Genomic DNA, 24,694 nt, shown 5'->3' with positions numbered 1-24,694 from the left:
CTGCTAGTGTGTTAGAATTATCAGAACACAATTAAGACTTCAATATGAATCTTTTACACAGAAAATTTTATAAGCAGTACTGTTATATGCGCAAACAGGCTTTGTTTTAAATGAAAACTTGCTGTTGGCAAAGATTCTTGCCCCCCACACCCCAGTGGATAAAAAAAATTAAAAACACAGTTTTCAACAGCCACCTTGAAAATCAACTATGTTATGCTGAAATTTTTCTGAAAACTACAAGGTTCAAATTAATCCCTTAGAACTCAATAAACTAAAGGATTTTTGTTTTTCTCTTTTAAAATTGTTAATATAAACTACAGTACTCAAACTGCAGATAATAAAATATTATCTGCTTGAGACAGATTAAATTCAGTTATGTTAAAAAAAAAAAAAAGGAAAGAAAAACTTTACCCAGAACTGTTCTTTTAAAAGTTCTATCATGTATGTAATTTCTGAAGCATTTTTTCTTTATTAAAGTAATTAATTTTGATTGTTTCCAATTACTTTTCAGGAGGTTTAAGCAGAGGACAGCAATGCACAAATCCATCACAAGGAACAAAAAGGTAAGGATTTTCTAGGAACTTGAGTACACAACTATTTTAAAATAATAAAGTTTAGAAAAATACTCAGTGTTGTAAAATTCGTGTAGGTGTGCATTGTATATTTTAACCTCTTACTGGTATTTTTTTGTTTCTTTAACTTTAGGTCTGGACTAACAACTTCACAGTCAGTATCAAAAAAAGCCAAGTCGAGCAATTCCAAGCATACAATTGATATGTTTTTTAAATGACTGTGTAGCAACATATTCTATATGAAGTATTTCATAGTGTTTAATTTAGCAAATTAAACATTAATTTATTTACCAACAATGCAAATTAATTTAGCATTATTGGTAGGCTGGATTCAGGTGCCTGTCACTTTGGAGCCATTGTATGTCTGTGCAAAAAGAACATGATATTTGAGGTAGAAGAGGAGGTACAACTGAGGTAATTTTTTTTTTTCTTTGAGAATAATTTTTTTTTTTTCTTTGAGAATAATACTTTTTTTTCCAGTTGTTTCCAAGAATCAAAATTCACTAGCGCTTTGACTTTGTTTATATTGAACATGTGGAACTTTGTTAGAGTCACGAGCAGCCTCATGAATTCTCTCTGCTGTTCAACAAAGAGAACAGGGAGATTAGAGCTGCCATTGAACAAGCCTGTAGGGCAAGCTCCCTAGAAAGCAGGAATCGTTAGCTAGGGTGCCACGATGTGCTTTCTGTACTTCCCACACCTGACCTGCCATCTCCTCTGTTGGTTGTATCAGCTATGGTAGCCATAGTAGCTCAGGCTGACACTTCCTTGGACAATTCAACACCAAATTTAATTGTTGTATTAGCTGTGTGATAGCAAAGAAGAGCGGAATTGCTTGATTTCAGCTGATGAACGTCTGTCTTCTCATCGGACACAAAAATTGATTGGCGTCGCAATTTCAAAGGAAAAGAGCAAGAAATTTAGAGCACAGTCAAGCTTTCGTTGTTGTCACTGAAAATTAACTCACTAACAGTTGATGGACCAGCCCTGAAGGACTCATTGTGATGAGATACAGGATGACTTCACTGGTTTAAAAATATTAGTAAACCTGTTGATGAGAGAAGGATTCCTCCAGGTTAGTCAGACAAATGCTGTTCGATCGTTGGCCTTTCCAAAGAGACTGAGAACTTCAATTCTATTCACAGTTGTGAAATTGTTACTGATCAGTAGCACTAAATTTATTCTGAATAAAAGGTGTCATGGTGCAATAATAATATGAATCATGTGCAAATATGCAAGATGCTGAACCTTCTTATTGTTTACCTATCTTTCTCTTCAAAAGTGTTTTTTGTTTCTGAATAAATGATATTTTATGAGTGCATATGTGGAAGGAGGAAGTTGTAAAGTGCAAATATTTAAAATATCCTGTTTAGATTTTTTCTCTTCACACCAAATTGCTTAAAGGTAGACATTTTATTATAATTAAATATTTATCAGGCAAATAATTTATGATGACAGCATATTTCTTTTCAGTTATACAAACAATGTCAAATCCTGTATGAAATATAAACTGCTTTTTAATTGCAAAATCTTTAAAATAAGTGGCTGCTGTAGAAGCATTTGTTTTGTTGCTTAACTGTATTGGAAGTACTTGGGGGTTTGCTTGGTTTTTAAGCAAACAAATGTGTACCTGATATGTTTTAGATTCCCAGGCTAAGTCCAGAATGTGCTTTGTTGTTTCCAAACATGCTGGAATGATTTCACCATCTCTACCTGCTCATGTGTTTGTTTGCCAGATGCCACTGTACCCACAGCTCTGTCATTTGAATTCATGTCAGTGTTCTGTTATCTGCTTTGGACCAAATCAGCTGGACTAGTTCAGACTGTGTAAGCTGACTCAGATAAATTTTTCTAAACCAGGTCAGTGAGTATTCAGCATGAACTATTCTGTTGACAGAGGTGGGAGCTGGAAACTTTTGGTAGGAAAGACATAAAAGCAACCAAGGGAACAATGACTTAAGCTACCACTGCTGTTTAGAAAGTGAACACCTGTCCCTTTATTAGTTTGTATCTGTCTGATTCAATGAAGTGTAGAATCTAAGTATTACCTTCTCATTGTGTGTATTTCTTTAAAATGGGTATTTTTACATATGCATTTACTTAGAACAAAGTAAACTACTAAAAATGCTTGAACAAATACAGTTAGTTTGGCTTAGCCTCTGAAGTTGTCTTAGCATCTGTTTAAAAAAAGGTATCACAGAGTTATCTGAGTGTCATGAAGTTAAAGTTGTGGAGTATGTTAAGAGTTAATTTGGAAATAAAACTCACAGTATGATTTTAAAGCCAGAAATGGCTGTCTTTTGTGATGTGTGTAAAAATAAACGTTTTGGAAAGGTGATTCTGTGTACTTACAGGAAGTGCTTGGTGAGATTATTTTAATGTTTTCCATGCATATTATTTACTGCAATGCAAAATAGAATCCTTCTCTTTCCTATTCCTTATAGTTTCTTATACCACATTTATTACTGTTTTTATCTGAAGGCCTTCAGTACAGAATTAAGTATTGTCATAAACTTCTGTGATATGTTTTTTTGTTTCAGTTCGTGTGGAGAAAACTGTGTAAGCAATGTTTTTGTTTTGCATTTTTCTCTGTGTGTGTGTTATATGATTGACCTTAAAATCTGTTTTCATTAGCATCTGGAAATTTCTTTATAGCTGTGTTTATCTTAACGTATAAATTACTGCCTGTGTGTGAGCCATTCTACACTTACTGTATCCACAGATTTGAAGCCTAGGTTGGCACCAGATGAGAATTTTTGTGTAGTGTAAGTATCTCTCTTATTTAAGGTATGTATGTGTATATATATATATATATATATACACACTTTATCTTGAATTCCTCTTTTAGTTAAGAAAAAGAGAGAAAAAGGATGACATTTCTCTCATCTCTTATGTTCTTCTCTCCACCACTTTTGAAGAAAGGAATGCAGATAGCATATGGATGACCACAAAGCATTTGTCTGTAAGGAGGATGTTTGGTGTTAAGTGGGACAACCACAGAGATACCCCCCTAAGAACACAACTTGAGTTTATCTTGTAAATCCTCAGTACCCAAAAACTTAGGCTGTTTTACAGCATATAGCATTTTTCTGTTGAATCTGTTTACTGCTATCTATAGTAATGTCTTCATTTACTTTTGAGTTTTGAAGTATCTTGCCTACAGAATGTCTTGCTGTAGTTGGGTATCATGGTGACCAATTTTATTAGTTACCTGAACTGGGGGTCTCATAGTCTTTATTTCTAGAAACTTCTCTATTGGGAATTTTTAAGTACTTTGGCTTATGCTGTTTTGTTCTCAGAGTTGCTGAAGTTCTACTCTGAAGTGTCAGTAACAGGCAGGAACATCAGCAGGACAGAGTTTGGGCTTGAATTGCTCTGCCTGTAGCTTGATCCATGTTGGAATTATTTTGGGGATGGTTTATCACATCCTTGTCTCTCACATGGTAGTATGCAGATCCAAGCAGAAAGTTGGAGCCATCAGGAATCATAATGCCTACAAGTAAGCCTAGGGAGCAGCCTGCTGGTGCCCGAGTTTGTTGGCTAGCTGGTGTTCTGGGGATCCCTGCCATGCCTTTTCTGATTGCTGTTTGTTTATGTGAGCACCTGTTGAGACTGGGCCTCTCCAGTTCATTGTTCGGTTACTACTCGTAAGCAAAGGCAAGTGGCAACAGGTAGCTGTAGCCATAAGGGATGAGGGGAGGAACAAGGGTAACTGTGAGGTGCTGCAGTTGCACAGGCTAAACAATCCATGCACCACAGGATTCAGAATCCTGCAGAGTTTCATACCTTCCATAAAAGTACACAGTTTAATACAGATTAATATACAGTTTAATAAAAACATAATACTCTCTACCTTGACTTTATCTTCAAATTTAACCGTCTTTTACAGGACATAATTTTTGCTGCTTCCTCTTTATGCACTATTCCACATGCTTTTGTCTTGCCTTACATTTTTTCTTCATATTGGTTCTACTTGTTTATGTATTTATTACTACTGTTATTTTAAATATTTAAAAAATGCTCTGAGTTCCTGGCAGAGAGAGAGCTCTGTGAAGGCAAGTTCCAGTTTCCAAGAAAGATGTTCCAGTCTCCCTTGCTCTGCACTTTGTTCTGGATTCTGCATCTCTGTTAGTTTCTGCACCAGTCTTTTCTGCAGGGTTCTGGGGCCCTTTGAAAGAGTCAAGATTGTGGAAGTGGTTAGAGAATGTGGTAAACTTGCTATTTGCAAAGTTTGAGCACGTGAAGTATAGTGGTACTGGCAAAGTTAGTTAGGAGACCAGGGATACACTGTGAAATAGTATCGTATGATAGTAATTAGAACTGGAAACTAACAGCTGGCGTTTCCAGACTGTATGTAAAATTATGGTCCTGGTTTAAAGATTGACACTATAACTTGTGCTCTGTATGAGGCTGCAAATGTATTCCTCCTTTGATGCCAGGTTTGTAGGCAAACCTAGTCATTCCACAGTTGTCTGTTGTCTCTCATTTTGGAAAGGAGCATTAATATTGCGAACAGTGGGTCTGTATTACTAGCCCAGTCACCATACAGAAATGAAACTATTCTTAAGAAGTTTCACTGGAACATTTGACTCACAGGAAGCAAGGAGAGGTGAAACCTCCATGATTCAGCTACTGCTAAATCAGTTAGTTGTTCTTCTCACTCTGGGCTTATTTTCAGGTTTTTTTTCAGCTGAGTAACTTTCATCTACTGGAAGTACAGTGGATGAAACTGTCTTACCAGACCAAGGTGTATAAAGTGTAAAGATTCTTCTATATCACAGCCTGACTGTATCAAAAATATTTAATGGAGAGAAGGACTGTGAAATCTCTTCATGTGTGATAAGTAGAATCTGAGCAAATATTTTTGTATCCAGATTTGCTCAATTTACAAACTCTTTTGAGTCTTTCAGATTAATTCTGCCATGGACATGTAGGGTGTTAATAATCTTGGAAGTTAAGATGACTATGTAATTTAATTACAAAGAAAAAATTATAGTGAAGGAACTCAAATGTGTCTTCAGTTGTGTAAGGCTGAATACTGATAGTTCTGCATTCTTGGAGCTACTTTTCTAATATTTATTTTGAAATGTTAGCAATATCAAAGGCTGAGTTTAAACTAAAAATTAGGCTAGTCACTTTGAACAATTTTTATGCCCTGTCTCAGAAAATCATTGTCTGTGTGAAATGAAATATCAGCGCTGGCTTAAATAGACCAAAGTCAACAGTGGGCTTCAAGATAAATTGAGAAATAGGTAGATTAGATGGATCTCAGTATGTCAGGTCACAAGAACTTTACCTTGGGGATATGTGTATTGATCTTGACTGGACTTGGACAAAAGCAAATGAAAGTATTGTCTACCTGAAAATGAAGAGTCTTCTGATTGGATCAATACTGCTGCTGCACGTGCATGTTTCTGCCCAAATTTACGGCAGAAGCACCTCCGTCTCGCATCTCAAGGCTGTCTGAAGCTTGCAGGGTCGCGGGAACAGTCACCCTCTCCAGTCCAGTGCACGCTGGTTGACAGCAGTAAGAATAACTCACAAGAGGGATTTCCCCCCAAAACAGCCTTCAACCTGCAGAGAAGAGCTCCATGGCTACCCTGCAATTAGCAAAAAAGCCACCTGGCTCCGGGGATCCCGCGCAAGCGGTGATGCTTCTGTGGGTCCGTACCTGTGAACTTGTGGCATTGCTTTTCAAAAGCGCCTCTTGTTTGTGTGACGATTTGGTAAGCACTTCGGAAGCAAACAGGACTGCCTTTCTGTCTTGCGTCTGCATTTGTCGCTGCAGGTGGTATTTGCGCGTAAGGCAAGCCGCTAGAGAGGGCCGGGGTGGGGAGAGTTGTGCAAGGATGACCCCGTTCGGTGCCTAGCTCGTATCGAGAAATTCTGTGTATTTATTTCCCGGTTTCTTTTAAAGCAAACTCCTGGAGCTGCCCCGCGCCTCTCCCTCTCGGAGAGCGTGGCCGAGAGCCGGTGTGCCTGCAGGGCTGCGCCGGGCCTGGCGGGGTGTGCTCCGCTCCGCTCCGCTCCGCTCCGCTGGCGGCCCCGAACCGGTTGGTCGGGTCAGCGCAGGGCACCTCCCGCGGCACCTCCTCGGCTGAGGAGGAAGCGGAGCCGCGGGCGGCGATGGAGGGGCTGCGCCGCCTGCTCCGCGCCGGGGAGGATGCGGCGCCGGCAGCCGCGGCAGCCAGCCACGACGGCCGTGAGTGCGCGGGGGTCTGCGGCGAGGCAACCCGGCGGGCAGCGCTGGCCCTGGGCCGCGGGCTGCCCGGCCCGGAGGCTGCGTGCCGGGCCCCGGCGGGGCCCACCCCGACCCCGACCCCGACCCCTTTTGGCCTCCACCAAAGAGCAAAATGGGGGCGGGGGGCGGGGGGGGAGGTTAAACACGAGCTGCTTTCTACGTCGTGAGAGACATCAGCGCGGAGGAGTGGATGCGGGATGGGGAGCTGGGGTTCGGCACGTCCCTCTTCCAAGGGACGGCTCCCGCCGAGCGCCCAGCGCCCCACTTCAGCTTCACCCCTGAAGCTGCCCGGGGGCGTTCGCCGGCGCTCGTCGGGCCCCTGGGGCTGAGCTCCTGCCGACAGCTTCACCAGCCGCCCAGACCCCCGCTTCGGGGGCAGGCAGGACTCGGAGGACCCTCCCGGCGCCCAGCGGCACGGCCGCGCCCGGCGGGGGGGGCGGGGGGGGTGTCTCCGGCTCCCGTCCCGCAAACCGGTTTGTGAAAGAACAGCCTGCTCCGGCGTGGGCTGCCGTTAGTGAAAAGGGGTTACTCGTGGAAACTGAGCCGTGATGGTCAAACCCGGCCGCAGCCGCGTCCTGTGACGGCAGCGCGGCGGCCAGGAGCCGTCCCGCCTGCTGCCCGGCCGGCACCGAGCTCTGGCGGGCGGAGGGTAGGAGCGAATAACACACCGCTGTCGGGCTCCACGGGTAGTTTCCCCGTGACTCCTTTGGATCGGAAAACGGTTGTTTTAGAAGAAGGTTCGCCTGACTTAACAGAACACCTGCTTTGCCCGAGTCGTTTTGTTTCCGCTAACACACGAGAAAGCGTGGAGAAAACATTGAAAATGTTACCAAACCGTTAAACGTATGATTTAATTTTTAGAAACAATAGAGTAAAAGCAATTTTTGTTGTCATTCGAATCTGAATATTGTTTATTATTTTTGTATTCTGCCCCCTTGGAGCTCATCAGCCAGTTCGAATTCCTGGGGTTTTTTTCCATATGCTTTTTGAGACAATGACAGATTTCATCTCATGGATACCACAACAGGAAATTAAAAAGGGGAGGGGGAGGAATTTTCACTGTCTACAAGTACTGAAACTTCTGGTGCAGTTTTTTACTTCATTGGAAGTCATCCACCCTTATTTGTGGTATTACTGAAACACAGATTGGGGCCACTAAAATAAGACGTAAATATGAGGAAAGAAAAATTGAAGGTACCTCAAAACTTGAGTTTCTGTTGAGGAGTACTATCTGTTTTCAGGTTAACAAAGTGATTCACTTTTCTGCACCTTTTTACTTCCTTGCCCCTCCAAGAGGGGCAAAATGTTGGGATGTTCAGTACACCACAGACAGGGCTCTCTACAAAGGAAATAAACTGATAAAATTACTACTTGTAGTTAGCTCAGAAGAAAAATTGAATATAACTTTTATAGTTATAATGTAAATATAGTCATATACTTATGATATAACTTGTAGGGCCGTAAGCCAGACATTTTGTGTGAAGCCAAAGAACATAACCCCCCAAAAAGATTGACAGCCACAAATAGATAATTGATTGCTGCTGTTACTTGAAAATAGAGTGATTGCTAATAATACAAGGAGTGCCAAATCCTGGACATCCCAGCTTGGACAGAAAGCTTCCATAAATCTGTAGTCTGACAGCTCTATACTCCTGCAATTTCATGTGTGAAAAAAATAGTTTTGCAAAAGCAGCAAAAGTTTGTGCAGCAAGTTGGTGCCGTGGTGTGTCTGGATTGCCACTATTATTAACTCCTGAATTAAGAGGTATTAAGAAACATCACGCCCAGAACAACAGGTCTTCTTTTTAATAGTGTACGGACAATTCATGACTTCTGGACAGGAGAAAAAAGATCAGTTATTAATTCCTTGTCAGAACCACAACAAAACTGTCCTTGCTGATGCAGATACAGTAAAGAAACATCAGTTTCTCTTGTTTCTTTAAGGCAGTGCAAGTAAACTGTTGTGATTGTTCCTGAATGTTCTGAGATGCAACAGCATTTATCTTTCCATCCTCATGTAAGATACCTGTGTGAGTGTTCATCAGCAGTCAGTAGGAATGAATGTGGCCTAACTGTAACTAATTAATTGCAACTAATTGGTGCCCTACGTTTTGTTGCCATGTTTGCCACAAATTTGCCTTGAGTAAGGTATCCTGTGACCATTGGTTTACCTGTGTTTGAAATCAAGGTAGTGGAAAGCTCTGCTGGATGCTTCTTTAGGGTGTAGACTATGGAAAGCACAAGTGAGGCACTTATTCTGCGAAGATCCCTGTTCATGATGCTGATTTTGTTGTCAATCACACTCCTTGTCACAGAGGCCGGGGTGCATTTTTATTTGCAACTGCTTTTTTTTTTTTTTGGCTGTGCCCCTGTGTTGTAAAACAAGCTAGTAATTTGTGATCTGTGATTTCCAGAGAATTTTGGGAGGATGCTTCTGTTCTTTGAGGTGCTTGGATAATGTCATAGGAAATCTGGAAACAGCTTTGCAAGTGTCCAGTTTAATTTCTAGCTCATTTTGTACAGTACAACTGTGATTATTCCTATTGAGATTATAATCATGGGTAACATGTAAAATGCAATTAAGTGAATGCCATACTGATTTTTGTTAGTATGCTCTGCAGTCATACTGCCTCAAGCTGTATTCTCTCGTTAGGCCGTTAATGAACTTACTTAGATGTAATGCCATAGGATGAGCTTGCATGAGAGGCCTCTAAGGAACAGGTAATTGCTGCAGTTTCTAGTCAACAGAGAGTGCTGTCTTCTTTGGTGGTATCATTGGCCAAGTGGCTTTCAGGCCAAAATTTTCTAGACAGAAGATATCTAAGTGACTAACTTTTTAAGTGTGATGTCCTAGGAAAGTAAAAATATCTACTAACATTTTTTCAACTGATTTAACTGCTGCACTGATTTCTTCTAAGTGATTAATTAAATGTTAAGGTAGAAACATGAGAAATACTCTGACTTCTAAGTTAGCTAAACCAGTTATCAGACCCTGGAATTTTATTTTCCAAAATTACTGAGTATTAGGTGTCTAAATGCACGCTGCAGCTACTTTAGTTGACCAAACAGATGTTCACTTTTGGGTTGAGACATTAAAGGAAGGCCCCAATTTAATAGTAAATTCCACATTGGGACCAGATTTTGAGTTCAAGTACACACCTTTTTTTTCCCCTGTAAAACTCCTGGTTGGTCTGGTTTTTTTCAGTTGGGTCATACCATTTGGTTACTGCTATACATTTTTATGTATTTTGGTGGTGTGTTCTGTTTTAAAACTGAGCAAGTTTTCCAAGAATAGGAAAGAAATGCTGTGGTTTGTACTGTTCACTGCTATGCCTTTAAAATACTTTGGGACCCATTTAGATGGCGAGAGCTTCATAAATGAACTCTTGATGCTGTGAACAGTGCAAATAATGGTAATCCATGCTGTGAAAAGTCTACCTCTATTTGTTCCAAAAAGTTGAAACTAGAAACATCAGCCAGATGTCTCTAGAGGAGAAAAATGTAATCCTGGAACAATTCTGTGATGAGAAGCAAATTATTCTCATAACATATGAAATGAGGACAAATAACAGAAAGTAAGAACAGTATCATTGTCGCTTAAGTTGGTTATGGCTTTTTTTTAGTAATACATTTTTTTCATCATGTTTTTCCACAGTATTGCCAGATGAGAGAGAATTTCAATATGCTGCTAAAATGAACAATTTGGAAACCATGGAAAAGCTGTTTAAAAAGAATGTTAACATAAATGCTGTAGATACTGTAAGTATGAAGTGTCTGACAGATCACTGATCTGAAATGTGACTCCTCGGGGATGCATGGTGGAATCCCAGCATGGTGGAATCCCAGCATGCTAGCTCCATCAACTGTAAGGTGGTGAGGCTGCGAGAGTCCCTTCTAGGACCTGATTAAGAGACGTTTCACACATCCAGCATGGACAATAGGAGTTTTGCAGCGTAACTCACAGGTCTTTGCATTTAGCCAGTAGTCTGTGCATCACACTGGGGACTAAAGACTTCTGAATTGTGATCCCTGCTCTAATACTTTGTGTACTTGGGTGACTAATTTCTCCAGTTCCCCATCTTTCAGAGCAGGAGGATGTAATCTCACAGTCACTTTGAGAATTAATTTATGCTGCTAGCCTTACAAATTTCAAGTGTGAATTGTTACTGTTTGGTTTGTATGGAACCACAGGAGAATTCTACCATGTTCTGTGGCTCCAGGCTGAGATCAGAGCTCAGATTTACCCTAGATAGATGAAAATGCATTTCTTATGCTGACATCAACTCTAGGCCTAAAATCTGAGGCTATGTACTTCACAGTAACAAAATACAATGCTCTGTTCCACATGAGAGGTAGTTCAACAGCAATGGAGTGGTCGTGATATTAATCTGGGAGTTGTGGAGAACAGTTTGCCCTCAGTGGCTATGTATAAATCATCTACCTATGCATGTTACTTAATCATGGGCTCTGAAAAAGCTTGCTTCCCACGCCCATGTGCATTTCACCCCCCCGGGGAATTGAGGAGATAGTAAAGATACATTTCTTGGTTTGTTTGCAAAAAAGAGACGGAGACAAAAATTTCGAGTAAACTTCTCTTGAACAATGAGAGTATTGCCATCAATTACCTAAAAAGTCACTTAAAAAAATATTCTTGCTTCCTTATTGCTTTCCAGAATTCAGAAAATTAAACTAAATACTCTTCCAGTCCAGTAGTTTGAATCTTTACTCTGTCATCCTTAAATCAGGCCTATAGTATCAAAGATTCACTAGCGTAGCTATGTGGGTGTTGTGCATTGATTAATTCTGCTAGGGGGCGCGTAGCTTACAATGGCAAACCATTCCTTCGTTCATGGTGATCATTCCTGCCCCTGTACTCCCAAGCCAAATAAGCAAGGCTGCCAAAAGGCGAGTTTTGTTAATAGAACTATTTCTGTGCAAGAGTCTTTTTCTGGCATAAATGCATGCCGTAAATCCGACCTTTTTATGCTTTTAATGTATATAGCTCTAAATTTAAACTCATACATGTATAAGTCAGCCAATCTGCATAGAAGCATAAGAGAGTAAATTCAAACTGACTTTTAGAGTTAATTGCTTAAATCAATTATATATCCTTGTATGGAAACTCTCAGTGCCTTATGTTAAACCCAGTTATGTTCACTTTAACTGGAAGCAAAACTCTCTCCACTGAAGTTTAATTCAATTTAACCAATCCCTTTTAAATTCACACCATTAATTACTTTAATGAAAAATTTATCAAGTGTTCCTGATAAGCATTGAATCTATTCACCTGTGTAAAATTACTCACTGTTTGCAGGGTGGAAGCTTTCATTTACACAGATAATGACTCAGTCTGGGAAGGTGACTAATACTGAGTGAGGGAGGAATCTCATCATGCATTGCAGAGATATATTCAAAAGCAGGGAAGATACCAAAAGCAAATCTAATTGTGTAAATCTACTCCTCAGCTTTTCAAATCAAACCATATAATAAAATAGTAAACATGGGTGCTTCTTGTACTGCGTGCACATCCTCTAGGCAGTATGATTACTTAATCCCACTTGGACGCTTCAGTGAATTTCAGTGAAGGGATGATGTTACATGAAGTAACTAAATCATTCTGGTTCTGTCAGAAATCTTCAAGATTGATACCTAAATTCCGTCCAAGGCAACAAAAGTGCAGACAAAGACCAAGTGTGGCTGTTGAGGGAGAAATATGCAAACGTATATATATTAACAAATATGCTTGTTAATAATCGGAGAATTTAGAAATCCTGATCACCTGCAGAAGGAAAAGAACTGTATTATGGACCTGACAACCAAAGCTTTGCTTATTTCAGCTGAAGCGCACCGCATTCCATTTTGCTGTTGCAAGAAGTCATATGTCGGTGGTGGATTTTCTTCTCCATCACAAAGCTAGAGTTGATATGGCAGATCAGGTAAGCTGTTTTACATGTTTTGATCACACAGTATAGGAATATCTTAGGGGAAAAGTAAAAGTAGGTATTTACCTTATGCTGCCCGTTTTGCAACGTTAAGTGCTTGCTGTAAATGCTTCAGTTTGTCTTAAGACTGCATACATTTATATGAAAAAACATTGTTAGAGGAAAACCACATTGCCCAGAGCTTTGGCTATGTTGAATACCAGGGTGAGGGCAAAGGTGGTTTAAGCCACTGGCGCAAATATGCTGTCTGTCATAGTTGTGTATTAATCATTGGCCACTTTAGATGGAAGCAATCACTGAAAGTAAAAATTAGCTCTGGGGATCACTAAGAGCTCAGAAAGTAACTCCCTGTGTTCTTTCCCTCCATTTTTATGTGAGTAGCTTAATGCAAAGCTGTCAGCTACCCCACAGCCTCCAGGACATTAAGAGTTTAGCAGTATAGCTGATTTGATTGGGCCAGATGGTGATCCACAGTGCAAGATTTGATTCAGGTATTAAAACCAAATGTATGGTATGTTATTAATAAACAGGCTAGTCAAACCAGGAGTTTTCCAGTTAGCTGAGTAATGAAAATAGATGAATAATTTACTTTTTTTTCTTCTGTTTGCTTCTTTCCCCTTATCTACCATATGTGGCAGTGTTTACATTGTAAGTAAGACAAATTCCAGGTTGTGGAGGGTGGAGGGAGAAAGCTCCTTTGTTTTCACATTGTGTTGGAATGAAAAGAAGATGAGAGAGACCAGTCAGTGCCAGTTACCAAGCAGCTCCTGGCTTGAGCATGTTCTTGCAGTGTAGGTAACCATCTCCTTGTTAGTGCTACATGACTTGCTCTGAAATGTTCTCCCAATCATCTGCCCTGTCAGTGAGTACCTCACATGCTGCTTTGAAGAAATACGGCCATCTTTCCAGACCCTATCAGCTCCTAAGCAAATCTTGCACTGTTGTAAGCAATGTTTCCCTTTTGTCTCGCAAGCTGAAAGACATTGTCTGAATGAAGTACTCTAAAATTAATAGTCTATGATATAAATGCTAATAGGGTAGTTCTGCAAGAAGTGGACAGTTTTCTTCAAGTAGTAGTGCTAACTACAGTTAAGAAATGGATCCCTGGATCTTCCACAGAGTACCACTGCCTATAGTGTTAAAGTAATTTTATTCTGTAACTATTGTAAATTATTCTTTATGGCAAATTATTTTTCAGTGGCTATCTTCCAGATTTGTTGAGGCAATAAGGTGACTCCAAAGATTTTGTGGGTCTTTTAATTACCCTCATGGGGTTCATTGAATCCAGGTTGGCAATCAGTTTGATCTTGCAATTGATAAGAAATAGAATGAAGATACTATGACTTTATTTCTTACTCCATTTCAGTTTCTGACATTATTTTTGTATTAATAAGCGTATGGTCTTAAGCATTCTTAGCATTTCTCAGTACAAAAAGTAAGCTGATTAAAAACACACAATAGTGTTAGCAGCAGGTATGGGGTGCTCCTGCCTTTAGATTGGAGACTTGACATAAATCATGGTGATGGTTAAGATGTTTATTGATTAAGCAGCACATCTCTAAGAAACCAATAATTCATTAATTGGCTAATAAACACACCACTATTGTTAGTAGTATTAATTCACAATTACATCGCTCCAAGTTGCAGTGATTGAGTTACAGTTCTATTACTTATTATCGGTATTAGTGTTGATACAAAATTACATTACTGCAAAGAAATTTTATACTACTAAGCTGCAATTCTGTCACTTGTCCTTCTGCACTTAATATCAAAGTACAAGTTTATCCTTTCTTGTCCACCGTACCATCCCAAGTCTTTCAGACATGGACCTGATGGAGAGTCTAGCAGGAGAGTCCAAGGTGGACCCTTCCTATATCGGGGGGAGCTTCAGTCTGCAGGTCACCTTGACCACCATCAGTAGGAGTCCACAATCACAAGACTGTGGACATCACAAGATCCTTCCCTTTTTTGTTCTCCAGCTGATTTTATACCTTGTCTTTTTTTTTTTTCTTTTCCTGAACCCATGTTTTTGCTACCCTTGTGCCTCCTTTTCTCCTCCTAGACTTTTCCCTGTCAAACAGCCCATGCACAGAATTACACCGAGTGGCTGAGATGGGAACCTCTGGAGGTGATCTAGTCCAGCCTCCTGCTCAGAACATAGTCACAAAAAGAAGGTTACTCAGAGCTATGTCCAGTCAGGTTTTGATTATCTCCATGGATGAAGACTCCATAACCTTTCTGGGCTATTGATTCCAGTGTTTGATCATCCTTAGAGTAAGAAAAGGTTTTTCTTATGTTTTAGTGAATCTTCCTGTACTTCAGTTTGTGCCCATTGCCTGTTTCCCTGTCACTGGACACCACCAATAAGAGTCTGGCTGCATTTTTATTTATACACAATAAGATCCACCTCAGCCTTCTTTGGATAAACTGTGCCAAGTCTTTCAACCTCTCCTTGTATGTCAGATGTCCTTTAATTATCTTTGTGTCCCTTTGCTGGACTCTGTGCAGTATGTCCCTGTCTCTCCTATACTGGGAAGCCCAGAACTGGACACAGGTGAGTAGAAGGGAAGGATCACCTCCCTTGACACATGGCAGTGCTCTTCCTAATGCAGCCCAGGGTACCATCTGCCTTATGTGCCGCAAGGGCATGTTGCTGGCTCGTGTCCAACTTCATGTCCCCCAGGAGACCCAGGTCGTTCTCTGCCAAGCTGCTTTCCAGGCAGTTGGCCCCCAGTCAGTACTCGTGCCTGGGGTTGCTCCTCCCCAAGTACAGGACTTTGCATTTCCCTGTGTTGAATTTCATGAGGTTCTTGTCAGCCCATTTCTCCAGCCTATCAGCGTCCCTCTGGATGGCAGCACACCAATCTGGTTCATCAGCCACTCCTCCCAATTCGATATAATTTATAAATTTGCTGCGGGTGCACTCTGCCCCATCATTTAGGTCATTAATGAAGATGTTAAACAGTACCGGGCCTAGCGTGTATTGCTAGTGACTGGTCTCCAGCTGGACTTTGTGCTGCTGATCAGAACACTTTGGGCCTGGCAATTTAGCTGGCTTTCAGTACACCTTGGCATATCTGTTTGTCTACATCTGTACTTCATCGGTTTGTCTACAAGGATATCATGGAGGACAGTGTTAAAACTGTTGTGAAAGTTGAGATAAACATTCACTTCTCCCCCCCTCACCCACCAGGCTAGTCTTCTTGTTGTATAAGGCTCTCAGGTCTAGTTATTTTTTCCCCTTGGTCATAGTTGGGAAGGTTTTTCAGGGCAGACCTTTGAGCCCCCGTCACAAATTTTGCCCAAGTCCAGCTTTATTGTTGTAGCCTGTGCACCAAATGCATGATCCATATTGCCCTCCACTGTTTTCCACTGCAATTTCTGCTTGCTGTGCCCAGTTTGGGGCTCCCCAGTGCAGTAAAGACATTGATAAGCTGGAGCGAGTCCGGTGCAAAGTCCCTAGGATGATGAGGACTGTGGCACATGGTGTGCGAGGAGGTGCTGAGAGAGCTGGGTCTGCTCAGTCTTGGGAGGAGAATGGTAAGGGAGAGACCTTATGACTGTCGACAGCTATATAAGGGGAGAATATAGAGAAGACGGAGACAGACTCTTCTCGGAGGTGTACAGTGATAAGGCAAGAGGCAATGGACACAAATTGCAACATGGGAGGTCCCAATTAGGTACAAGGAGAAAAGAAAATTCACTGTCAGAGTGTTCAAACACTGGAACAGATTTTCCAGACTTTGCGGAGCCTCAATCTTTAGGCTATTCAAAATTGACAGGACAAGGTCCTCAGCAACCTGATCCAGTGGGACAGGCTTTGAGCAGGAGGCCATAGAAGTGTCACCTCCAGAGGCCTCTTCCAGCCTGAACTGTTTTGTTATTCAGTGAATAGTTTGCGAGTAGTAGTATCCTGAAGTCCCCGTCACAGCAAGCATCCTGCTGTCCAGAGTGTTATATCAACATGCATAAAAACTGTTCCTGTTCTCCATTAGAGATGGGAGTCAAGCTATGTATTCCCCATTTACAGAGGAGAAACTGGGGAAGGGTTATAACTGCTAGGGAAGTGCCTTGATCCCTCCTGCTTCCTTTAGGTTTCTCTGATTCCATCTCTTAGACCAGGTGCTTTTATGGTGGAGTATGAAAGTCTTGTGTTGACACTTAGCACAATGAGCCATGATTTATGATGCTGCACCTGGACACAGTACACACAAATTGAGGAAGACATGGAAAACCTAGAGAGATCTGTGGCCAAGATGGGAGACACTGACTGGAAGTTCCTTATCTCTATTCCTTTTGGCTCTAAGAAGTTAACAGTTGTGGTTTTGGTTTTTGGTTTTTTTTTGTTGTTTTTGTTTGTTTTTTTTTTTCCTATAAGAGAATAACTTTTCAGGGAATTTGAGAGAATAAGAGAGAACCTTAAGAAGAGGGCTAACTGGAAAATTATGGAATTATGGTCACTCATGGAAATATAGTCATTGTATATCATCACCTGAAATGTCATCCACCACACCCAGTGCTAACTATCTACGTGGTTTCTGGAGAGAGGGAATAATTACCAGGGAGAATTTAATCCCCCCATTTTAAAATGGGATCAGTCCTTTTCTGGAGATGCCAGACTTCCTGTCAAGAGGGGCAGCTTGAACATTTAGCTAGGTCTTGATGTATGACATTTAGCTTAATTTAAGTGAGATGAATCCCACTCACACTGCCAGGTGTTAATACTGATTTTCCAAGAGCCTGAAGAGCAGAACCCACTCATACACTGAATTAACCAAAAAGATATAAAGAAATTTGTCATGAGATACTTTGGTGGTAATTTCTGCCTTTATCATTTTATTTGAAGCATGGCCTGACCGTGATTCATCTTGCAGCTTGGACTGGAAATCTGGATATAATGCGAAAATTAGTTAAAGCAGGTGCTGATCAAAAGGCTAAGAATGAGGTTTGTTGATGCCAAATTTTTACCAACTCTAAACATGTTTGTGTTGGAAAAAAATCAAACTTGTTGTTACAGAGTTGCTTATGGTTTTTCAGGAAGGAATGAATGTACTGCACTTTGCAGCTCAGAACAACAGTGTTAAAATACTTGATTATTTTATCCAAGATCTTCATCTGAATGACTTGAACAAGCCTGATGGGGTACAGTATGTTTCTTTCTGTTTATTTCTTTGATGTCATGAGGCATCTGTTGTGAGCAAAACAATCTTGACTTGGGGAATTTCAATGAATTTTAATTTATTGCCAGTTATATAAACTTTTAATTACTGATTTGGGTATTGAGGAACAAGTAAGAAAAACAGCCAGACAAGCACTTAGGGAAAACAGCTTTCCTCCCTCTTTGCCCCTCTCAGCTGAACTCCAGACACCTCTCCTCCCCTGCTCCCCGTGCTTTTGATGCATGTGATGCTCAGTCCCATCGGTGAGGCAATGGAAGGCAGAGGAGGTTGGCGTTAGTCCACAGTGGTTTCCTTTTTTTGCTGCTCTTTGTTTCTTACTCTCTTCCTCTGCTCCAGCAAGGGTTCTTCCATGGGCTGCAGTCACCCTGCAGGTGTACCTTCTCCTGTGTCTTCTCTCTTGCATCCTTTTATGTCTTCTCCTGTATCTCCCCTTGTGCATCCTCCCCGTAGCAGTGACCACCCTTTCTTAAATACATTTTCACAGAGGTATCGTGTGCTTCTCTGATGGGTTGAGTGCTGACATGAGTCACGGGTTGAGTGTCGTCAGTTTTGTCCATTGTGGAGCCAGCTGGAAGAGGCTGTGACCAGCACAGGGCAGTCTCTGACCTCCTCCCACACAGCTCACCCCCACAGTCCCTGTCCTTATCAAAACTTGCCAGTTATGGCCAACACGGGTATATTTCACCAATGTAGAACATAAAACTACGTGCAGCCATCCTATAGAGGTGCACCAACTCTCCAATAGTGCCAGGGCCTTGTCCTTATCAGGTTTGCTGTGGTTTTATTTTTCCTTCCCACAATGTTGGGATATTGCTTTGAAGGCTTACTTAGCAAAGTAAGATATTTTATCTTTACATGAGGTAAACTTATTCTTTGTAGGATCTGTCACCAAACTAACAAAGCTCCCCTATCCTTTTTTCAAGGCTTGAATTGTATTGACCCAATGGTGCAAAATTCTGAATTCCTTCTGCATGTGGCAAGACTGACAAAACAGACTTAATTTAACAAAACAAACTTGTGTGTTTTAGGCCTTAGAAAAGGAATGGTGAAGAAGAATATTCTTTATGTTGAGGTTATTTCATATTTATCTATTAGTTGATTGCATTTTTTTTCTTAGACATTTAACATAGGCCACTATCGGGTAGTGTCTGACCAGTGGTATGGTTTTATATCAAGATAACTTTCTGCAGTTGAGTTGTAAACAGTTGGAAAAGTTTTTCTTAGTTTAACCACCACCAAAAAAACCCCCATAATGTACAGCACTAAATTTGGGCCTCCTGGATGAAACTTCTGAGATATGGTTGTTCTGGTCTGTGCTTGCAGAATTCAGATCAAACGTGTTACGCCATGGAAATAAATCTTGCAACTCCTTTACTGCCTGTTTCTGAGTATCCTCAGACTTTTGATAACACAGTTCTTTTGATAAATATTTTCATACTGAGAATAAGTAAGAATTAAATGTTTTGAGCACATTTTCCGCCTTGTTACCATTTCTGAAGACTTTTCAAATATGTTCTTCAGGGTATGCAAGATGCGTAATCTCTTTTTTACACTAACTAAATATTGCATTTTTTTTTTAATTCTTACTCTTTTTGTGTATATCTACTTTTTTGTTAATCTACTTAGTCATACAATATATACAATTTATGCGGAATACACATATGCATGCCATGTATCTAGTAACCAGAAGCAAAGAATTTTTACTTCAATAACACTGTGCTTCTTTCCATAATTGTTTTCTAGAAAGGTAAAAAGCCATTTCTTCTGGCATCTGAAAAAGGCCATGTTGACATGATAAACAATTTGATTACTCTGAAGATGTTTACATCTGAAAAAGATAAGGTAAAGTTTTCTTTTCCACAGAAGTACTACTGAAAATGTGCTTGTGAAAGATTACTTTGTTTCAGTGTAATTACTACGCAACTAAGTAATGTGAATAAGCTGTACAGACTTCACAGTGCTGGTAGTGATATATATTGGACCAACACATATACAAGGGTGATTTTTCAGTAATTAAGGGAAGACAGTGGGACTTCTGGTCTTATTGCTGAGAGACTTTTCCATACGCATTAATAATTTGTGTAAAGCAAGCCTAGCATATGCTCTCTGTTGGGAGAAGCGGGCAAGTCTGGTGATTAAGGTGTTGGCCTCTGTACTTGTATTTCCTAGTTTTTCACTCTGCTTGGCTGTGTCTCTGTGTCACTGCTAAGTCCTGGATGATTAATTTTTCAAAGGTGTTTAAATACTTCAGGATGCAAATAAGCACCTATGGGGATTTTTCAGAAGTGCCTTAACACTTCAATCTGATTGAGTTTGCTTTTGACTCTGCATTTTAAGGTATCTAAGTAACTTTCAAAGTCTGCCCTTAAATTTCCTTACTCCTTACTCAACTATTTGTGGAATGAGCAAATTGGTAGTTCTCTGCATCTGTGGCATTGCAAGGATAAATACATTAAAAATTGTGAAATGGCGAGATACTGCATTTATAGAACCCTGTAAGTAAACACCCGTGAAGTGATGGTGGTTTTTTGGTAGTTTAAAAGCTGCAGTGCAACCCAGAGCTCTGCTGTGCCTAAGCAGTTTATCAGCAGAGGTTAAAAGACAATGTTCTCCCTGAAATCTAACAGGCTGAAGGGGTAAACAGCAATGATGGGAGGCAAATGCTGTGATCCTACAGAGTAAGTAGGTAAGAAGCCAGGACAGTAACTCATCTCCCGGGTCACTAAGAGCAAGCACACTGTATCCATGATTTTTAAAAAGGATTTGAATTTCCCCACACTTCAGCCCCCAAGTGCTGTGAATTAAAAGCTGTTCATTCAGAAATGACGGTCCACTTCTCCTAATTTCCAGCTTCAGTTTGTTTTTAGCCAGTTTCATACTTTTTCTTGTGCCAGCATTGTCTTTTAGCTCAAAACCTGCTGCTTTTCCTGAACTTGCTCTTTGTTTTTATTTGCTTGCTGTTGTGGTTTGGTTGTTGGGGTTTTTTTTTTCATTAGCTAGTGAGAAATTGTGCTGATGGTGAAGGAGATTGAAGATTGTGATGTTGGCATCAAACCCACTACAAGTTTCTATATACTTACCTTGGTTTTGGCCATTAATCTTTAAGTCAGTGATCTTGGGGGGTTGATGTAGTCCCCATCCTTGTAGGAACAGGAACCCAGAGTTTTCTTCTGATTCATTCTTTAGGAGTTAGAATTGTAGGTCTTTTCACTGGTCATACACTGCAGTTTTCAGAATATGAGACAGCCAACTAGACCAGCAAGGTCATGTCTGTGTACATGTGAAAAGGTCCCTTTCAGATTAGTCTGAATCTTGGAACAAGCTGTGTGGATCTGCCTCTTTCTGCTTGTATGTAAAAGAGAGATGTATGTAAAATACCAAAGGCTTTGTGTTGGTTTTACTTGATGTTTTGACTTTATTCTGGGTTTAAATAGATCTTATTTGACATTTTAATTTCAAGGAGGGAAATACAGCATTGCATCTAGCAGCCAAAAATGGTCACAGTGAAGTTGTGGAAATTCTGCTCAAACAGTGGGAGGAAATAAATGACCTCAATCAGGTAAGGACACAGAAACTACTGAAAGAGATAGAGATTTGAAAAATCAACTCAGAAATAATATTTTAAAGGAAAAGATGTTGCACTGTGTAGACTTCGTTAGTTCTGTTGCTTTTCTAGTACATTTGCATCCTGTTTCCATGTCCCTCCTCCGATAAATTAAACTCCATTAACTCCTTCAGTGTCTCTTCCTCTGTCCTCTATTCCTCACACAATGGTCTCCCCTCTGTCTCTCATGCCCTTGCATAACAACTGCTAGTAGGGAACAGAGGAGGACCTAACCTCCACCTCGCTCCCTGTCCTCCAACATTTCTGGCCACATAATCCCGTTCCTTTTACCATCTCTGTTGCTTTTCAGGCTATTCACTGAGCCAGTTCAACATGCATGCCCAGCACATACCATCATAGGCACCTCAGCAAAGAGGTCTCAGATTTGGACCTTGTTCATCTGATCTCAATTGACTGCACAGAATTGGCTGCAGACACTGCCTACTCAGTTTTTCTTTGCTGGGTTAGTGTTGGTGAGCTCAGCCAGCTTATTCATGAATTGCATATTAGCTGTGAAGGTTGTATCCCTGAGTTGATGCACTCATGAGCTTAATTTTAAGGCTTAAAGTACGGGTGGAGGAGGGAAATGCATGCTAACTACTCAACTCGGTGTTCTGCTTTGCAAAGCGTCCTTGTGTCTTCTGCTTCTTCTGTGGGGCAGCTGGAATGAACTGGGCAAGTCGATTCACCTTGTTGGGGACTGGCATGCCCACTGTGGAAACCTGCTGTGCGGTTGGTTGATGGTCTGTTCTGCCGGCCCAGTGGGCAAAATGAGTAAGGGACACCCATTCCTACCCAAGGCCCTCCTCTTCCTTAATCAGTAACAGATTTATGGGTTGAGGAGTTCTCGCTTATCCAGCTTGTCTGTTATGTCCAGCTATGCAAGCTTTGAGGCATACAAGCCCCTTTGAAATGTTCCCGAGCCTTGCCTAACAATGTTGCTTCTGCACACAAAGCTTGTACTGCTTGTGCCCCTGCCTTGCCTTGGCTAATGGTGTGACCTTCCTGACAAGCTGGAGATGTTCTGGTCTGTGGATAAACAGGTATCTCTTTCCCCAGCATGAGCAAAGCACTAAAATATATTAAGTTGACCAGAATAATGGTGGCAGGAGTTTAAGCAAAGTAAAACCAGGATTTATTGATGTGTCTGTGAATGCTGAAACACTAGAGTAACTTTCAGTAAACTTTTGTGTATTTTAGGAGTTGAGAAGCAGGGATTAGATCATTGTGCAGCTGATGTAACTTATTTTAGAGACTTGCTGTGGAGACATGGAGACTTTTGGGGGTGAGAAGATTTGAAATAAATATGTAATGGGATTATTTCTGCTAAAAAATCTCCTTATAACTAGCACTAGAGTTGGTAATTCATCAGAAATCCATGGCATTGGACTGACAGGAATTGGTGCTTATGGTATGTGCTAGCATGCTAGTGGTGTTGCCTGGTGTTGAATGGCAGCAACTGCTACCCACCATCTTTCTTTCTGTGCCTGTTGCTAGCAAACTTTTTTGAAAAGAGCGCAATTAATATTTATGAAAGTTATCTGTATCGTAAACTTTACCATACATCTGTCCACATAAATATCATCTGTCACTTAAGTGTAGGTGAGTTTCCATTTCATTTAAGTGTTAATTTAGGAGCAATCAGGTTGTGTTCTCTTGTGACCATCTCCCCTTTTCTGTTGAGCTGGATAAGTCTGATCGAGCTAACCTGTTTTGTGTCACAGCCTTATAAGTCACATGGCTTAAATTGGAACAGACATTTTCTCTCTGTTGGTCTAGAACGGAGAAACTCCATTTTACTTGTCTGTTGAAGGAGGTCACGAAAAATGTGCTGAAGTCCTACTGGAAGCAGGGAGTGACATCAATGTTTTAACTCAAGTATGTACAGAGTATCCCACTAGCACACAGGTACTGGGACATCCTGGGCTGTGGGAAAGACCTTATCTTCTCTTTTCTGTGTGTACTAACATTATATTTGCTCTGCATATTTTTATGAAATGGTAAAAAATTAAATTAAATAATAGAATAGAATTGGGAATGTAGAGAGTGCTAACAGAATAACACTGATGTGGAAGAAATGTATCATAGATTTATTTGACAGAGTACTGTGGTGGAGCTTTTTTATTTGCTGTATGACCAACAGTAAAACATATGACTAGGAAATGTAACCAACTAGGGTAACTGAAAATCCTCCTTTTGGGCAGCATATATGACTGAACTGATGACAAACCTGTTCTCTATATCTGGTTCCCAGACTCCAGTCCAGGTCACATCTATTGAATGGCCTCGGCTTGCCTGCTGTGAGAAGTTTATGATTTCAGCAGACTGACAGCTTGCTTGTTTTAGCAGAATTATTAAGTGAAAATTTTCTATTGATTTATTTTTAGAAGTTTGTTAATGTGACTCTACTTGCTTGTTAAAGGTCAAACTGAACAGACTAGGAGACTTTTTGGCATTGTCATTGTCCATGGCACAGGATAGCTGACAATGGTGATTTATCTCTTTCGTAAGAGAGATTGAAAAGGACTACAGAATACTGGTGGTTTTAGCAGTTTGTTGTGATATAGTAAAAATGGGAAGTTCCTTCAGTATTTATAAAAACACATCGTGCTAACTGCTGATCCACTTCATTTTATATCATTTTATCAAAGGGAGATTTTTTCGTGGAGGGGACAATAACACAAATTTAAATGAAAGATTATCCTATATTGATAGCTCTTTTTAGTACTGTTTTTCCAGCAACAAAAATGTAAGTTTTTGCTGTCTATACCATTTCTTTCAGAACAATAACAGTGCTTTGCAGATTGCAGTTCAGAATGGACATCTATCCTTGGTTACTTTTCTTATTGAAAAGAATATTGACCTGGTTCCTAAACCCGAGGTGAGTGTATATCAGCATAACAGTTCTGCTGTTGTTTAGCCTGTCCTGTCTTTTATGGCCTTCCTTGGGAATTCAGACAGCTGAATGAGATTGACTAGTTCCTTAATTTTTTTTACTATACATGTTATTATGTGGTTTATGGATGTTGGTTAGCAATACGTATGGACCTACAAAGACAAAGTTCTGTTGCACAAAACCAGTGAGTGCCTGAGGAAACTGGTGCAGTGTAGAGGTGGCCCAACTAAGCCACAAACGAGGCATTAGGAGAAGATAG

The 24,694-nt window shown here is 40.6% G+C and overlaps 2 protein-coding genes across 15 annotated transcripts in view; both read left to right on the top strand.

The window, feature by feature from the left end:
• Positions 1-2,921, top strand: part of POLK (DNA polymerase kappa) — a 47,842-nt gene extending 44,921 nt beyond the window's left edge. For 6 of the 10 annotated variants that reach the window (XM_075020379.1, XM_075020370.1, XM_075020371.1 and 3 more), the window contains 2 exons: positions 512-563; positions 706-2,919. In XM_075020379.1, the coding sequence (XP_074876480.1) occupies positions 512-563; positions 706-790 (137 nt within the window). In that variant the 3' untranslated portion in view covers positions 791-2,919. Of the gene's footprint in view, positions 1-511; positions 564-705 lie in introns of all 10 variants that reach the window. The other 4 variants (XM_075020377.1, XM_075020380.1, XM_075020378.1 and 1 more) reach the window with 4 other exon arrangements.
• A 302-nt stretch (positions 2,922-3,223) lies between these two features.
• The window catches only part of ANKDD1B (ankyrin repeat and death domain containing 1B), a 34,587-nt gene continuing 13,116 nt past the window's right edge, over positions 3,224-24,694 (top strand). For 3 of the 5 annotated variants that reach the window (XM_075020390.1, XM_075020386.1, XM_075020391.1), the window contains exons 1-7: positions 3,224-3,337; positions 10,469-10,572; positions 12,651-12,749; positions 19,679-19,777; positions 21,396-21,494; positions 23,319-23,447; positions 24,322-24,420. In XM_075020390.1, coding sequence (XP_074876491.1) covers positions 10,507-10,572; positions 12,651-12,749; positions 19,679-19,777; positions 21,396-21,494; positions 23,319-23,447; positions 24,322-24,420 — 591 coding nt within the window. In that variant the 5' untranslated portion in view covers positions 3,224-3,337; positions 10,469-10,506. Of the gene's footprint in view, positions 3,338-10,468; positions 10,573-12,650; positions 12,750-17,649; positions 17,701-17,792; positions 17,898-19,678; positions 19,778-21,395; positions 21,495-23,318; positions 23,448-24,321; positions 24,421-24,694 lie in introns of those variants that run through there. The other 2 variants (XM_075020388.1, XM_075020387.1) reach the window with 2 other exon arrangements.

The sequence above is a fragment of the Buteo buteo genome, chromosome Z, assembly GCF_964188355.1.
Source record: "Buteo buteo chromosome Z, bButBut1.hap1.1, whole genome shotgun sequence".
Classification (NCBI taxonomy): domain Eukaryota; kingdom Metazoa; phylum Chordata; class Aves; order Accipitriformes; family Accipitridae; genus Buteo; species Buteo buteo.
The sequence above is the reverse complement of the archived record's forward strand: the minus strand, read 5'-3'. Positions and strand labels throughout refer to the sequence as shown.